The sequence below is a fragment of the Hemitrygon akajei genome, chromosome 2 (genome assembly GCF_048418815.1).
Source record: "Hemitrygon akajei chromosome 2, sHemAka1.3, whole genome shotgun sequence".
In the NCBI taxonomy this organism is placed as follows: domain Eukaryota; kingdom Metazoa; phylum Chordata; class Chondrichthyes; order Myliobatiformes; family Dasyatidae; genus Hemitrygon; species Hemitrygon akajei.
Genome location: NC_133125.1, coordinates 178470746 through 178487183, shown reverse-complemented (window position 1 = coordinate 178487183; position 16438 = coordinate 178470746). Strand labels below are relative to the sequence as shown.

The following is a 16438-nucleotide window of genomic DNA, read 5'->3' as shown; positions in this document are numbered from 1 at the left end:
GTCATCCGCATATAATGATACCTTATACATCGTCTCCCCATGGGTAATACCTAAAATATTGGGTGATTCACGAATGGCTATAGCCAAGGGTTCTAAAGCAATGTCAAATAATAAAGGGCTTAAAGGACAACCTTGTCTTGTACCCCGAAATAATTGAAAAAAATGGGATCTTTGATTATTGGTAAAGACCGAAGCTAAGGGTTTATGATATATTAATTTAATCCATGATATAAATTTTGAACTAACATTAAAATGTTGCAATGTATTAAATAAATATGACCATTCGACTCTATCAAATGCTTTTTCGGCATCTAAAGAGATGACACATTCTGGGATTTTAGATGAAGAGGTATAAACAATATTAATTAATTTTCTAATGTTAAAAGATGAATAGCGATTTTTAATAAATCCAGTCTGATCCTCAGAAATAATCCAAGGCAATATATTTTCTAATCTAATAGCCAAAATTTTACTAAAAATCTTAAAATCCGTATTCAGCAAAGATATAGGCCGATAGGATGCACATTCAGTAGGGTCTTTATCTTTTTTAAGAATTAAAGAAATAGAAGCTTCATAAAAAGATTGTGGTAGTTTGCCTATACTTAATGCATCTTTAAAAATTTTACAAAGCCAAGGAGAAAATATGGAAGAAAAGGAATTAAAAAATTCTGCAGAAAAACCATCTGGACCCGAAGCTTTACCTGAGTTCATTGAAAAAATAGCCTTTTCTATTTCAGACTCCGTAATAGGTGTATCCAAAAATACACTATCCTCAACAGTTACTTTTGGAATATTGAATTTCCTTAAAAATTCATTCATTATAGAAGAGTCCTTAGTACATTCTGAATGATATAAGGAATTATAAAAATCTTGAAAGGCTTTATTTATCTCTTTATGATCAATCGTCAGAGTACCATCTTGTTTGCGAATCCTAGTAATCTGTCGCTTATCCGAAGCAATCTTCAATTGGTTAGCTAGTAATTTACCAGACTTATCTCCATATGTATAGAATTGAGCTTTCGATTTAATTAACTGACTTTCAATCGAGGAGGTTAATAATAAACTATGCTCCATTTGAAGTTCCACTCTTTCTTTATAAAGTTCTTTACTAGGGGTCAATGAGTAGATCTTGTCAATTGCCTTAATTTTATCAACTAATGTTAATATTTTAGAATTAGTTCGTTTCCTAACTCCAGCAGAATATGAAATAATCTGTCCACGAATATATGCCTTAAAAGTATCCCACAAAATTCCACTAGAGGTCTCTGTTGTAGAACTTATTGAGAAAAACAAATCCATTTGCTGTTTAATAAAGTTGACAAAGTCAGAGTCCTGCAGTAAAACAGGATTAAACCTCCAACCTTTAGTACTAATATATGAATCCGTCATCTTAATAGATAACTTCAAAGGTGCATGATCAGATATAGCAATAGAGTCATATTTACAATCCATAACATCTGTAAGGAAATGCTGATCAATGAAAAAGTAATCAATTCTTGAGTAATTATGATACACATGGGAAAAGTATGAGAAATCTTTGTCATTAGGGTGTAAAAAACGCCAAATTTCACAAATAGCTGAATCAATCATAAAAGAATTAATAAGAGAAGCCGATTTATTCGGAAAAGTTTGAGTGGGCTTGGATCTATCCATCAAAGGGTTTAGACAACAATTAAAATCCCCGCCCATTATCAATCTATATTGATTCAGATTGGGAAAGGATGTAAATAAGCATTTTAAAAATTCAGGACAATCAGTATTTGGAGCATAAACATTAACTAAAACAACTTTTTGATTAAAAAGTAAACCAGTAATAAGCAAAAATCTACCTTGCGGATCTGAAATTGTTTCATGATGTATAAAAGCAGTTGATGAGTCTATAAAAATAGAAACACCTCTCACTTTGGCTTGCGAATTTGAGTGATACTGTTCGCCCTTCCAAAACCTAAACAACCGCTGACTATCCACCTTCCTTACATGAGTCTCTTGTACAAAAATAACATTAGCATTCATTCTATGGAATATTTTTTTCCATTTGATCGGATGATTTAAACCATTAGTATTCCAAGAAACAAAGTTAATAGTCTTATCCATATTGACAATATATATTACAGTTAACACATAAGTTTGAAAGAAAAGTGAACTCATGAACCCGGAAGAAGGAAGTAAGTTCAAGGGGAAACCGGAAGTCACAGCACTGCAGCCATTTTTGTAGTTTCATATAAGCCCATGAAATAAAACTAAGCAAAAAGCAAGCGAAAAAAAGAGAAAAAAGAAAAATCCCCCTCCCACCACCCTCAAAACCCCAGGAAAAAAGCCAAAAAGAGGCAAGCAAGCAATCTAATACTAAAATTACCCCCTTGTCTCAAGACGGCAACTCGAACGTAACAAAGTTAAAAAAAATACAAACAACCCACATTATAAAAAAGGGTTGATATAACAAAAGTTAAAATATAAAATTAGTGTTATAAATGTATATAAACAAAAGGGTTAAAAAAAGAATTAAAACAATAAATGAAAGTTTAAAACTTTCAAACACATCAAAACAGTTATGACGCTCCAAACACTGAAGTCTGTCGGGACGAAGAAACGCCATTTTATTTTTTTTCCCAATCTTAATATTCAAATGTTAAAAGTATAAAAGAGACCGTATATCGATTTACAAAAAGAAAAGCAAAAAGGAAGAAAAAACCCTAATAAGTTATTTTCAACGCTAATAGATTAATAATATGAAAAAATATAAAGTCAAAATAAACCCAGCAAAAAAAAAAATACATGTAAACCGTATCCAAAAAAAAACCAAACGTCAATCTATAACAGATCCAAATCTATAGGCTAGATTACATTGGTCAGCCCGATAGAATGTCATTGTTCCAGGAAACCTTGAGCATCTGCTGGCGATTTAAACAGCCAAAAAGATCCATCCTGAAGAGTGACTCTCAAGTGTGCTGGAAATAACAGCACTTGCTTGTAGCCTTTCTGGTGAAAATTCGACGTAACCGATCTAAAAGCCAGCCTAGCCCGTAAAACCTCAGGGCTATAATCTTCCAAAATGCGAAACTTGAAATCTTGATGGGTTATCATACCTTTTTTACGAGCTGCCCGAATCAAATGTTCTTTGATATGGGGATAATGGATCCGGAGAATTACGTGTCGTGGTTTCAAACTTGAATCCGCCTGAAACCGGGAAACCCGATGTGCCCGATCGATTACCGGGGGAATATCCAGTACCTCTGAACCCAGGACATCCATTAGAAATTTAGAGAAGAAAACGGTAAGATCACCGCTTTCAAATTTTTCCGGAATCCCAATTAGTGGAAGATTTTGTCTTCGAGAGCGATTTTCCAAATCAGTAATTTTAACTTTATAGCGATCCATCTGTTGGGACGTCGAAGTTTGTTCTTCTTGTATTTTTTCGATTATACAATCTTTCTTAAGAGCGGCTTCTTCAAGAGCCAAAATACTTGCTTGTTGTTTTTGTGATTCCAATGAAAGGGTCTGGAACTTTTCTTCAAGTAATTTCAAACGTTCGTCATACTGTAAAAACTTTACGAATATTTTTCTCTCCAGTTCTTCAAATTTGACTTCTATAAGCTTCACAACTGTTTCTAAAGTTATCGGTTCTTTCGTCTGTTTCGATTCTTTTGCTTTAGACATTTCAGCAAGTTGAGAATAATTCAAATAGTTAAAAAGAAAAATTCTGTATGTTTAGACCCCTTTAGAATAAGTTTAAGGGGTGTTTGTAGGTTAAAAAGACGTAAAAGGTTTGGAGCAAAGCCTAGAAGTGGTTTACTCCATGAGCGCCATCTTGAGACTCCTGTATAATTTCTTCTGAGGGAATTTTTTTATATTGAAGAGTCCAGTGGAAGAAAACCTGCGAGTTTGAGCAGGATTATAAAAGGAAAGTGGTTCTGTGATGTACTCTGATCACAAACCATTCAGAGTTTTGAAAACAACAAAGATAATTTTAACATCTATTTTGAAAGATACAAATAGATCCTGGAGCTGCCAAATTCACCCCTCACTCCCCCAGTTCTTAACAGCGTGTTTGTATTGAATTTTTCCATTCTGTTTGGTAAGTCCAGGTACTGAGATAAGGACTAGAATTTTGGGAAACTGACCAGGGAAGAAAATGGAGGATATAAAAAGGATTAAGATTGGTGTTATTTCTTTAGTGGTTTGAACGGGGCACGACTGCGGAAGGGCGTGGAGGTCGGCCAGTGAGAACAGCAAGAAAAGGAAGACAGTGGGTCAGTGGGTGTCGGCGGAGCAGGCGACAGTGTAGAGGGAGACAGAGCAGGAAGGCTTCAGCGATAAGAGCTCGAGGCTGAGTAGGTTATCTGCGTAAAATAGACAGAAAGTATGTGTGAGAGGCCAGTTTTCTGTGCTCAGTATCAAATATGGGAGATCCTAGATATTCCCAGATGACCACATCTGCACCAGGGGCAACTGGCTTGCCCACAGAAGGCAAAGAGCGTTTGTAGATGAGTCACATTTTGCATGGAGGCCGGTGACCAATGGTGTGCCTCAGGGCAGGGATCTTTTCTGGGACCCCTACTCTGTGATTTTTAGAAGTTACCTGGATGAGGAAGTGGAGGCATGGATTAGTATATTTGCTGATGTCTCTAAGGTTGGGGGTGTTGGGGATAGTGTGGAGGGCTGTAAGAGGTTACAACGGGATATTGAAGGGATGCAAAACTGGACTGAGAAGTGGCCCATGGAGTTCAACCCAGATATGTGTGAAGTGGTCATTTTGGTGGGTCAAATATGATGGTAGAATATACAAACCCCATTTCCAGAAAAGTTGGGATATTTTCCAAAATGCAATAAAAGCAAAAATCTGTGATATGTTAATTTATGTGAACCTTTATTTAACTGACAAAAGTACAAAGAAAAGGTTTTCAATAGTTTTACTGACCAACTTAATTGTAGTTTGTAAATATACACAAATTTAGAATTTGATGGCTGCAACACACTCAACAAAAGTTGGGACAGAGGCATGTTTACCATTGTGTTACATCACCTTTCCTTTTAATAACACTTTTTAATCGGTTTGGAACTGAGGATACTAATTGTAGTAGATTAGCAATTGGAAATTTTGTCCATTCTTGCTTGATATAAGACTTCAGCTGCTCAACAGTCCGTGGTCTCTGTTGTCTGATTCTCCTCTTCATGATGCGCCATACATTTTCAATAAGAGATAGATCTGGACTGGCAACAGGCCAGTCAAGCACACGCACTCTGTGTCTACAAAGCCACGCTGTTGTAGCCCGTGCAGAATGTGGTCTGGCATTGTCCTGCTGAAATAAGCATGGACGTCCCGGGAAGAGACGTCGCCTTTATGGCAACATATGTCTCTCTAAAATCCTGATATATGCCTCAGAGTCAATGGTACCTTCACATAAATGCAACTCACCCATGCTGTGGGCACTGATGTACCCCTATACCATCACAGATGCTGGCTTTTGCACCTTTCACTGATAACAATCAGGATGGTCGTTTTCATCTTTGGCTCAGAGAACTGGATGCCATTTTTTTCCGAAAACTAGCTGAAATGTGGACTCATCTGACCACAGCACACGGTTCCACAGTCTTTCGGTCCATCTGAGATGAGCTCGGGCCCAGAGAACTCACCGGCGTTTCTGCATAGAGTTGATGTATGGCTTCCTCCTTGCGTAATACAGTTTCAAGTTGCATTTCTGAATGCAGCGACGGACTGTGTTAAGTGACAATGGTTTTCTGAAGTACTCCCGAGCCCAGGTGGCTATAATTGTCACAGTAGCATGATAGTTTCTTAGGCAGTGCCACCTGAGGGCTCAAAGATCACGCGCATTCAACAGTGGTTTCTGACCTTGCCCTTTACGCACTGAGATGTCTCTGAATTTTTTCACAATATTATGTACTGTAGATGTTGAAAGACCTAAATTTTCTGCAGTCTTGTGTTGGGAAATGTTGCTTTTGAACTGACTAACAATTCTCTCACAAATTTTGGCACAAAAGGGTGAGCCACGACCCATCCTTGCTTGCAAAGACTGAGCCTTTGATGGACGTTACTTTTATACCCAGTCATGATACCTCACCTGCTACCAATTAGCCTGCTTAATGTGGAGTCTTCCAAACCAGTGTTACTTGAATATTCTGTGCACTTTTCAATCTTATTTTAACTCTGTCTCAACTTTTGTTGAGTGTGTTGCAGCATCAAATTCTAAATTTGTGTATATTTACAAAATAGAATTAACTTGGTCAGTAAAACTATTGAAAATCTTTTCTTTGTACTTTTGTCAGTTAAATAAAGGTTCACGTGAATTAACATATCACAGATTTTTGTTTTTATTACATTTTGGAAAATATCCCAACTTTTCTGGAAATGGGGTTTGTAGTATTAATGGTAAGACTGGTGGTAGTGTGGAGGATCCGAGGGATCTTGGCGTCTGAGTCCATAGGACACTCAAAGCTGCCACACAGGTTGACTCTGTGGTTAAGAAGGCATACGCTTCTTTGGCCTTCGCCAATCGTGGAATTGAGTTTAAGAGCTGAGAGATAATGTTGCAGCAATATAGGACCCTGGTCAGACCCCAGTTGGAGTACTGTGCTCAGTTCTGGTCGCCTCACTACAGGAAGGATGTGGAAACCATAGAGGAGATTTACAAGGATGTTGCCTGGATTGGGGCGCATGCCTTATGAGAATAGGTTGATTGAACTCGGCCCTTTCTCCTTGGCGCAACAGAGGATGAGATGTGTTCTGACTGAAGTGTACAAGATAATGAGAGGCATTGGTCATGTGGATATTCAGAGGCTTTTCCCCAGGGCTAAAATAGCTAGCATGAGAGGGCATATTTTTAAGGTGGTTGGAAGTAGGTACAGAGGAGATGTTCAGATTAAGTTTTTTCCACAGAGAGTGGGGAGTACTTGGAATGGGCTGCTAGCGGTGGTAGCAGAGATCTTTTCAGAGACTCCTAGATGGCTACGTGGTGCTTAGAAAAATAAAGGGCTCTGGGTAAAGCCTAGGTAGTTCTGAGTTTGGGACATGTTCGGCACAGCTTTTTGGTCCAAAGGGTATGTATTGTGCTGTAGGTTTTATATTTATATGTTTCTATGTCTCTGTTTATGTTTTTGAAATCCATACAATGCTCACAATGATCACATTAATCTTGTTGTTTAAACCCTGCTTCTGACATAAACATTCAGCCCCTGGTGAAGGTGCTAAGTTAGTTAGTTAGAAGGTGACCAGTGAGAAATATTTTGAGTGTTGCTGATAAAAAGGCAACAAACCTGAGGATGTTCTCTGAAATAACAAGACCAGAATCTTATTGAAAATAAGGCTGAGATGTCAGGGTATCGAAGATCCCTGTGCAGATAGATGGGTTATTGATGGAGTGTGAGGGAGAGGATAATTCCTCAGCCTACTAAATGTACACCTTCCCCTTCCTCCTGAGGTGCCGTGTCTGATGGTTTCCATGGCAGGGCCCGTTTCATTGATTTCAATGTCTGTTCCTCATGACCAAAGTCAGTAAAGCATTTCCATGTGTGAGGCTGCTCAGTCCCACTGGGAAAACAGCAAGAGTTCTTGGAGCTGGTGGTAATTCTGGGATGAAAGGCAGTCTGGTCTTTTACTTATTCTATTGTGGCTATTATTTTAATATGGATTTACTGAGTATGCCCACAGGAAAATGAATTTCAGGGTTGTACTTTGAACATTGAATATTAATGTTAGTGAAGTGTATTGAGAATTTGGAAATTTGTGCTTTGCTACAGCAGGGACCAGTGCAGAGTGTCAACATGAAATTTCAACTTTCCCTTTGCCTTTCCCCCAACAGATGCTGCCTGGCCCTCTGAGATCCTCCAGTTGCTTTTTGTTCCATATTCCAGCATCTGCAGTCTCTTGTGTCTCCATTTCTAGAACTCTGAGTGCTCCTTTGGGTGGAGAAGCAGAAACTGTGGGCAGTTCTCTAATTCTAGGAATTGTCGATGTTTTGGTCAAAGCCCTGCATTGAGCAGTTTTAAGATATTTGGATAAAATTATTTTCAGTTGTTGAGCTTATAGAGTGGAGGCAGATTTAATAGTAACTCCAAAAAGGAATTGGATGAAATTTGAAGTTGATGGTGGGGGAAAGAGTCAAAGCCGAATTTATTGTCATGTGCACAGGTTCCTCTATATACAGATGCAATGAAAAAGTTACTTACAGCAGCATCACAGGCACATTGCTTCAGATGCAGTGTTCACAAGATAAACATAAATAAATTAGACACATTTATGGTACATAAATATGGTAAGTACACAAAAACTATCGGTTGTCTATACCTGTGACCATGTTTGATATACTCAGTGATAGAATCCGTCTGGTCTGCCAGCTTGAACTCAGTCACAAGGCTAATTATGAGCTTCCTGAACTTATTTACATTTATAATAAGAACTGAAGCCTGGTTCTTGTTTGAATTAATATTTGCTATATTGACTTAACTTCAGAATTATTTCGTAACTAGCTTCTATCTGTGTTGTGATTCTCTACTCTGTTTCCTTGTCAGCTTCAGATTTATATGTTCATCACCTGTGTTGTAGTTGGTGTTGAAATGTGTTCCTGGGATCCTCACTATCAAAGTCCACAGTTCAATTAATTATCAAAATACATCTATGTCACCATATACAACCCTGAGATTCATTTTCTTGCGGGTATTCATAGTAAATACAAGGTACCAATATAATAATGATAAATAAGTAATACATAGCAAGAACATGAGATGAAGAGTTCTTGAAAGTGATTCCATAGGTTGTGGGAACAGTCCAGTATTGGGGTGAGTGAAGTTCTGTGAAGTTATTCCCTCTGTTTAAGAGCCCAATGGTTGAGGGGTAATAAATATTCTTCAAGATGGCAGCAGTGAACAAAGAGGCGAACGGAGGTCTTTAATCATGATAATATCCATGACTTATTGCAGGATTTTCCGTTCGAGGGCGTTGGTGGTTCCATATCAGGCTGTAATGGAGCCAGTCAATATACTCTCCACCACACATCTTTTGAAGTTTGTCAGAGTTTTAGATGACATGCCAAATCTTTCTAAGCTTCTAAGAAATTAGAGGCACTGCCATACTTTCTCTGTCATGGCACTTGCATGCTGGACCCAGGACAGGTCCTCTGAAATGATAACACTGAGGAATTTATTGTTGCTGACTCTGATCTCCCGATGAGGACTGGCCCATGGACCTCTGGTTTCCTCCTGCTCTAGTCAATAATCATCTCCTTGTTCCTGCTGAGACTGATGGTGAGGATTTTGTTGTGGCATCACTCAGCCACATTTCCAATACTCCTCCTGTACACTGATTCATCATCATCTTTGATTCGACTAACGATAGTGGTACCATTAGCAAACTTATGTAAGACCTTGGGAAACTGCTGATGCATTGTTTTTCCTGTAGCAGCAGTGTTTGGGTTATGGTTAGAATAAACAGGGGCTTTGGAATGTGCACCGTCCAATGAAGGGAGTTTGTTTCTTGTGTGTCTGAGACTGAGGTGATCTGCGTCTTTTATTTGGCAGAAGATGGGGAGAGAAGATGTCAGAAAAGAGTGGACTAGGAGTGGGGCCGGGAGTCAAAAAAACCCAGGGAAATTGATAAGGGACCAGTGGAAGGGAAACCTTGAGCTCCTACTTGCGCACGTTAGACTGTTTTGTTAAAATGGGCCCTTTTCTTTTTGTTTTACTTTGCTAACCCTTTAGTCAAATTAAGAATTATAAAGCTAAATTCTTTAATTACATATGGTGTACTGTCTGTTATTTTGTGGTACTGATTTGTAACAGGCTAGCACATCACGCAGCATCCGTGCAAACAGGAGGTTTTAGACCTCAATCTCGTATGTTTGGTGTGGCCAGAGATTGTCTTCCATAGACATGTGCATCTAACTGGTTACAATTGTGGGGGCTGATCTGGGATTGATTTCATTGGATGCTGTGTGATTGCCCTGAGCATTGAACCAGAGGGTTGTGTGTTTAAGTCTCTGTTAAACTATTGTCCAGTAAAGAGATTACGATACGTGGGTATGATTGCTGCCAGGTTTGAGCTGTGGTGTGCATCCGCAGGGTTACCGGTAACGATTGCTTGCATGTTGAGTGGGGTAGATACTTGTACTCCTGATGAAGTGTTAATTTGACTTTTCAGTATTGTTAAAGCTGAAGGCAAAGTCATGCTTGTGAAGCGGAGATTTGATAAAATAGCAGGCACAGACTTTGTTTTCATTCAGACTAGCACTAATATAATGGCAGTGGAACAGCCTGGTACTATTGGGTTCCAGGAGAGGTGGGGCTGTGGACTGTCCATACTTTCCGGGAGGAAGAGAGTGTAGGGGAACGGGTCAAATTGTAGGTCGAGTCTCCCATAGCTGCGGGTGGAGACTTCAAAGACAGGGTTCTCTTGTTTCTGTGAGGGGAAGGAGTGGTCTGATTTGGGATGTCTAATGAGTCCCTGTCCCCCAGTAAAGAGTGAGAATTCTGAGTTTGTATCCACCCTTACCTCTCTGGCGAATAAATGGAAAAATGCCCATGTTCAAAGTCCCAGCTATCATAGGCTCCACCTATTCTCAGGTACGAAGCCCCCCCCAAAGGGGAAGAGGAGTATGAGACTTAGGCAGAGCAGACCTCTCAGTCGTTAGATGAGTGGCAGTGCTCTGACGACATAAAACGACAGTGATTGGTTGAAAGTTTCAGTGGGCAGACTTGGAGTGGGGCTGAGAAATCGATGGAGGACCAGTGGAAGAGAAACCATGAGCTCAAACGTGTGCCCATTAGACTGTTTCATTAAAACAGGCCCTTTTCTTTTCTGTTTTACTTTACTGACCCTTTAATCAAATTAAGAATTGTAAAGCTAAATCGTTTAATTGCATATGGTGTACTGCCTGTTATTTTGTGGTACTGATTTGTAACAGGGTAACACATCATGCAGTATCCTCACAAACAGGAGGTTTTGCACTTCAGTTTCATACGTTTGGTGGGACCAGAGATTGTCTTCCTTAGACTTACGCAGCTGACAGAACCTGAGGGTTACACTTAAATATACTCAGTGACCTGTTCTCCACAGATGTCTGGGGCAACGAATTCCTCAGACTCACCACCCTGAGCCTAAAGAAATTCTTTGTCCTTTCTACTCTGTATGGATGTCTCTCTCTATTCTGAGGCTGTGCCCTCTTGTTTGTCTTGTCCATTCAATATTCGGTAAGTTTCAATGAGGTCTTCGTCATTCTAGACTCCAGCAAGTACAGGCCCAGAACAATCAAATGCTCCTCATGAGTTAACACTTTTGTTCCCAGAATCATTCTTGTGAACGTCCTCTGGGCCCTCCCCAATGCAAGCATGTCTTTTCTTAGATAAGGGTCCAGAACTGTTCATAGTGGATTTTGTATTCCGGTCATCTCGAAATGAGCGTTAACATTGCATTTGCCTTCCTCACCACTGGTTCAACCTGCAAGTTAATCTTCAGGGTATCCTACACAAGGACTCCGAAGTCCCTTTGCATCTCTGATTTTTGAATTTTCTCCCATTAAGAAAATAGTCGGCACCTTTATTCCTTTTAGCAAAATGCATGACCATCCACTTACACTATATTCCAACTGCCACTTCTTTGCCCATTCTCCCTATCTGTCTAAGTCTTTCTGCAGACTCCCTGCTTCCTCAACACTACTTGCCTCTCTACCTATCTTTGTATTAGCTGCAAACTTGGCTGCCAAGCCACTTATTCTAACATCCAAATTGTTAACATATAACATGAAATAACAGCTGTTGTGGGATTCCACTTGTCACTGCCAACCAACCGGAACAGGTCCATTTGATTCTGACTCTTGCCCTCTTGTCCATTCATCCCCCCCCATCCCTCCCCACGGACCTCCCTCCGGGCACTCATCCCTGCAAACGGAAGAAGTGCTACACCTGCCCCCACACTTCTTCCCTCACCACCATCCCCGGCTCCAGACAGTCCTTTCGGGTGAGGCACCACTTCACCTGCGAGTCAACTGGGGTGATATACTGTATCTGGTGCTCCCGATGTGGCCATTTATACACTGGGGAGACCCGCCGCAGACTGGGAGACCATTTCGCCGAACACCGGTGCTCAGTCCTCCAGCAGTGGCGGGATCTCCCTGTGGCCACATACTTCAATTCCACAGACCACTCCCACTCCGACATGTCTGTCCATGGCCTCCTCTACCGTCAAGATGAGGCCACACGCAGGTCAATGGAACAATACCTTATCTCCCGCCTAGGTAGCCTCCTTCCTGCCGGCATGAACATCCAACTCACTGACCTCCGTTGATACCCCTGCCCCCCACCCTTACCCCCATCCCTATCTATTATTTTAGTCTGGTTCTCTTTTTCCCCCCTCACTATAATCTCTCCCCCCAGCCCTACCTTTCTTTCTCTTTTATTTCCCATAATTCTCCACCGTCCCCCTAGCCAATTTCCCTCCAGCCTATCACTTCCCAGCTCTCTACTTTATCCCTCCCCCCACTTCTTATCCCCCCTCGACCATCCCATGTTACTTCACTCCTGATGAAGGGTTTCAGCCCGAAACGTCGTTATTACTTCCTCCCATAGATGCTGTCTGGCCTGCTGAGTTCTGCCAGCATTTCGTGTTTTTTTTATTTATTTCCAGCGTCCGCAGATTCACTCGTGTTGCCTTTACATTTCATTGTATGTTGTGATGTACATCTGATAAATAAATGAATCTGAATAATCCATTCTTGATGGGTATAATGATGCATTGTGATTAATGATTCTCAGAGTAGAGTCAGTTGGTGTCGGCCTGGGTCACAGATCGGTGAGATTAGACCGGGGCTGGAACATTCCCTTCTCGGCAGGAAATGATGGAACATTATGGTTGTTGCATCATTTGTCATCTGCTGCCCGTGAGATGTTTAATGATTTGAATTTAATTTTAATTTCAGGGCTTTCCCTCAATGATGTTATACTGATCGCTGTATTGACTGCAGGACAGGTGATTTCTACAGCATCTCTTCGTTCAGCCGTGTTACCAGACCAGTGGAGTTGGAAAACCCTCGGAGGTATCTGTCATTGATTAATTTGCTCTTGCATGAACTTTCAGACACCACCCAGTAAACCTGAGTGAACTTTAAGAAAAACAAGGGAAAATGTGGGAAATCATTTCACCACTGACCCCTCCCCCACTTCCCCTTTGACCCTGTGACCTGTGGGTGAAATTTACCATTTTGTCCCAGTTTTGAGGTGGTTTGCAGTGATACGGAATACCTGAAACAGCCCTGGAGTCACCTCTGACCAAACTGCAGAAGATATTTGGGAGAAGTGGCCATGAGAGGAGCCGTCTTCATTCACTCGTGTTTGCTGCATTGTGTTGTCTCATCTCACTGTGTCACCAAGTGTGTGTTTAGAGGTGGGACTGAGGGAAAGATGCCCTTTCATCCTGATGGTGGCTGTGCCTTTGGAAACAGGGGCCTCATTCACACATAGGGCAGAGTTGTGAAGGGAGTTCTACTCCCCATCTAGTGTCAGGGGATTGAGCAGTTGTCTCTCAGACCTGCTGGTGAGCGTACAGTACATGTGGCTCTTTCTTTCAGACTCTGTGGCAATTTCTCTGGGATGTTTGCAAAAGTTTATTTTGAAAGAACCTCTCTTTCCAATGCAGTTTTCCACATGGGACACCTCTGTCTCCCAGAACCAAAGAAGATGCAACACCTGCTTTATCACCTCTTCCCTTTCCCCATTCCTGGCACACATATAACCCATCCAGGTATAGCAGTGAGTGACAGCAGTTTCCTGCACATTGGAGAAACCATTACAGGTTGTGTGACCACTTTGCAGAACACCGAGGGTAACAGTGAGCTTCCAGTTGCCGATCACTTTAGTTTTCTCTCTGATTTCCCATCTTTAACCTCTTCCCCAGTTCCAGCAAAGCCCATTGAGGAGCAGCATCCCTTATTCCACATTGAGTCCCAGGAGCTGCAATAATGAATTCATCAATTTCAGATAACCAGCCATTCCAGTTCATGTTCGAACTGACCACTTCTGATACAAGATCAGAGTGTGTGACCAAAACTCTGTTTTCCACTCTCCACAGATGCAGAAATGGAAATCCGGAATTCTTTTTTATTCCAAATTTCCAGCAACTGCAGTGTATCGTACACTGTTGTTTTTCTTTCTCTTGTATTTCTCAGGATTTCGCTCTCTTCTCTGTGACTAGAAACATCAAATCTCTGCACAAATGATGCTTCTACTGCAGTGTACCTCCAGCATTTTCTCTGATACACCCAGTGTCCACTTTATCAGCTCCCTCCTGTACCTAATAAAGTGGCCACTGAGTGTGTGTTCATGGTCTTCTGCTGCTGTAACCCATCCACTTCAAGGTTCGATATGTTGTCTGTCAAAGATGTTCTGCTGCACACCACTGTTGTAACACGTGGTTATTTGAATTACTGTCACCTTCCTGTCAGCTTGATACAGTCTGGCCATTCTCTGACAAAACATTTTCAGCCACAGAACTGTCACTCACTGGATGCTTTATTTTGCTTTTTGGACCATTCTCTGTGAACTCTGGAGACTGGTGTGCATGACAATCTCAGTAGATCAGCAGTTTCTGAGATCCTCAAACCACCACATCTGTCACCAACAATCATTCCACAGTCAAAGTCACTTAGATCACATTTCTGCCCCATCCTAGTGTTTGGTCTGAACAACAATTGAACCTCATGACAATGTTTGAACGCTTTTATGCATTGAGTTACTGCCACATGATTGGCTGATTGGATATTCACATTAACGAGCAGGTGTATAGATGTACCTAATAAAGTGGCCACTGAGTGTATTTCAGATTCTCAACACGTGGGGTTTTCCAGTCACTATATTGTTTTGGACACATTGTGTTCAGCTCCAGTCACCAGGCAACCGGATGGATTTGAATGACCAGACAGTGATGTTGCCATGGCTGAGGGGCAGGATTTTGCTTTTATTTAAATACAGAGAGGTGACGATGGGAGATTTCAAAGTAGGAGGATCAATATCTGAGGAGAAGGAACCATTAACAATGTCAGTTAACATTTGCCCTGGAAGAGAAGTTGGTAGTGAAGAGGTTCAATTGAACAAGAAGGTGCCGGATTAGAACGGGAATGGTACATCAGAGTTCAAAGTACATTTATTATCAAAGTGTGTGTACGATATACAACATTGAGATCCGTCTCCTTACAGGCAGCCACAAAACAAAGACACACAATAGAACCCATTAAAAAGAAGACTGTCAAACACCCAATGTGTAGAAAAAAATACAAACAATAAAATTAAACAGATAACATTCAGAACTGAAGCTGATGAAAGTGAGTCCACAGACACGAAGCCTGACACAGACACACGGTGGCTTTGTAGATAAACTGAAATTAGAACTGAGATGGGATAGAATCCAGTGAGAGAGAGATGCAATTTCAGCACCAGGGCAACAGGAACATTTGGGAACATTGATCCAGTGGGCAAAGGGATGAGAGGGAACCACAGAGACAGGTGGACAGTCTCAGTCACACCCATCGATGGGCATCGAACATGTTGTTGGAGCAAAATTACAGAGACAAGAGCAAATCAGGGATTATTCTTGCACTTCAGGTTAATCTTTGAACAAATAATTTAGTGACGAGAAGGAAGACCGATGATGCTGAAACAGGTGCAGCTGGATCCGATGGTTTAAAACCGTTCTCAACAAGGACATTTACTGTTATGTATTTTACATTTGGGGAGATGAGATGGAGGGTTTGTCATTGGTAACAACTGGGGTGAGAGAGTAACAGTTGAAATAGGGTCAAGGGTGGGATTGTGATTGCTTCCTGGGGAGCTAGCATTGATTGATGTCCAGAATGGCCTCCAGTGTCATAATCAGTCTGCATAGATTGTTAACGGCTTTCACATGCTTTTTTTATTTCTCCACAGGACGTCTGGGATACAGATTTTATTTTCTAATCCTGTGGATCTGTAATACTTTGTCACTTATCGCCATGTACATTGTGTTAGTGTATTGGTCTGTGGTTGGAGGTACGTGACCAATACTCCTATCATTCACAATTGTTTAATTCAGAATTGTTTAATGTCGTTTCCTTGTACACAAATGTTAAGGAGAGCAAAATAATTATTATTCTGGAATGATGCAGCTAAATCATAATATTTAAATAATAATAATAATATTCACTTCAGACCCATGGTACTGAGGTGGAAACAGATCAACCCTAATCCTGAGGGGCTGCTGATGTGCCGGATTTGATTGAGGTTTAATTGTGTTCATACAATGATATCACAGTGTCAGCACACAGAGACCAGTAGTTTATTGTCTCTGGGTTAGTTTCCTGGAGTCTCTACCCAGTTCCCATCATGAGAGATTCCAGTGGGATGCTCAATATCAGCCTCTCAGGACAAGCTGAGGGGAGTAACTACAGGACCCACATCCCCCAAA

At 40.9% G+C, this 16438-nt stretch overlaps 1 protein-coding gene and 1 long non-coding RNA gene across 2 annotated transcripts in view; one reads left to right on the top strand and one right to left on the bottom strand.

The window, feature by feature from the left end:
- Window positions 1-16438, top strand: part of LOC140718815 (uncharacterized) — a 212423-nt gene that overhangs the window by 128088 nt on the left and 67897 nt on the right. The window contains exons 5-6 of the mRNA XM_073033001.1: window positions 12924-13040; window positions 15922-16023. Coding sequence (XP_072889102.1) covers window positions 12924-13040; window positions 15922-16023 — 219 coding nt within the window. The remainder of the gene's footprint in view (window positions 1-12923; window positions 13041-15921; window positions 16024-16438) is intronic.
- LOC140718837 (uncharacterized) overlaps window positions 1-16438 on the bottom strand; it is a 49378-nt gene that overhangs the window by 2499 nt on the left and 30441 nt on the right. The gene's annotated exons all lie outside the window — the stretch shown is intronic.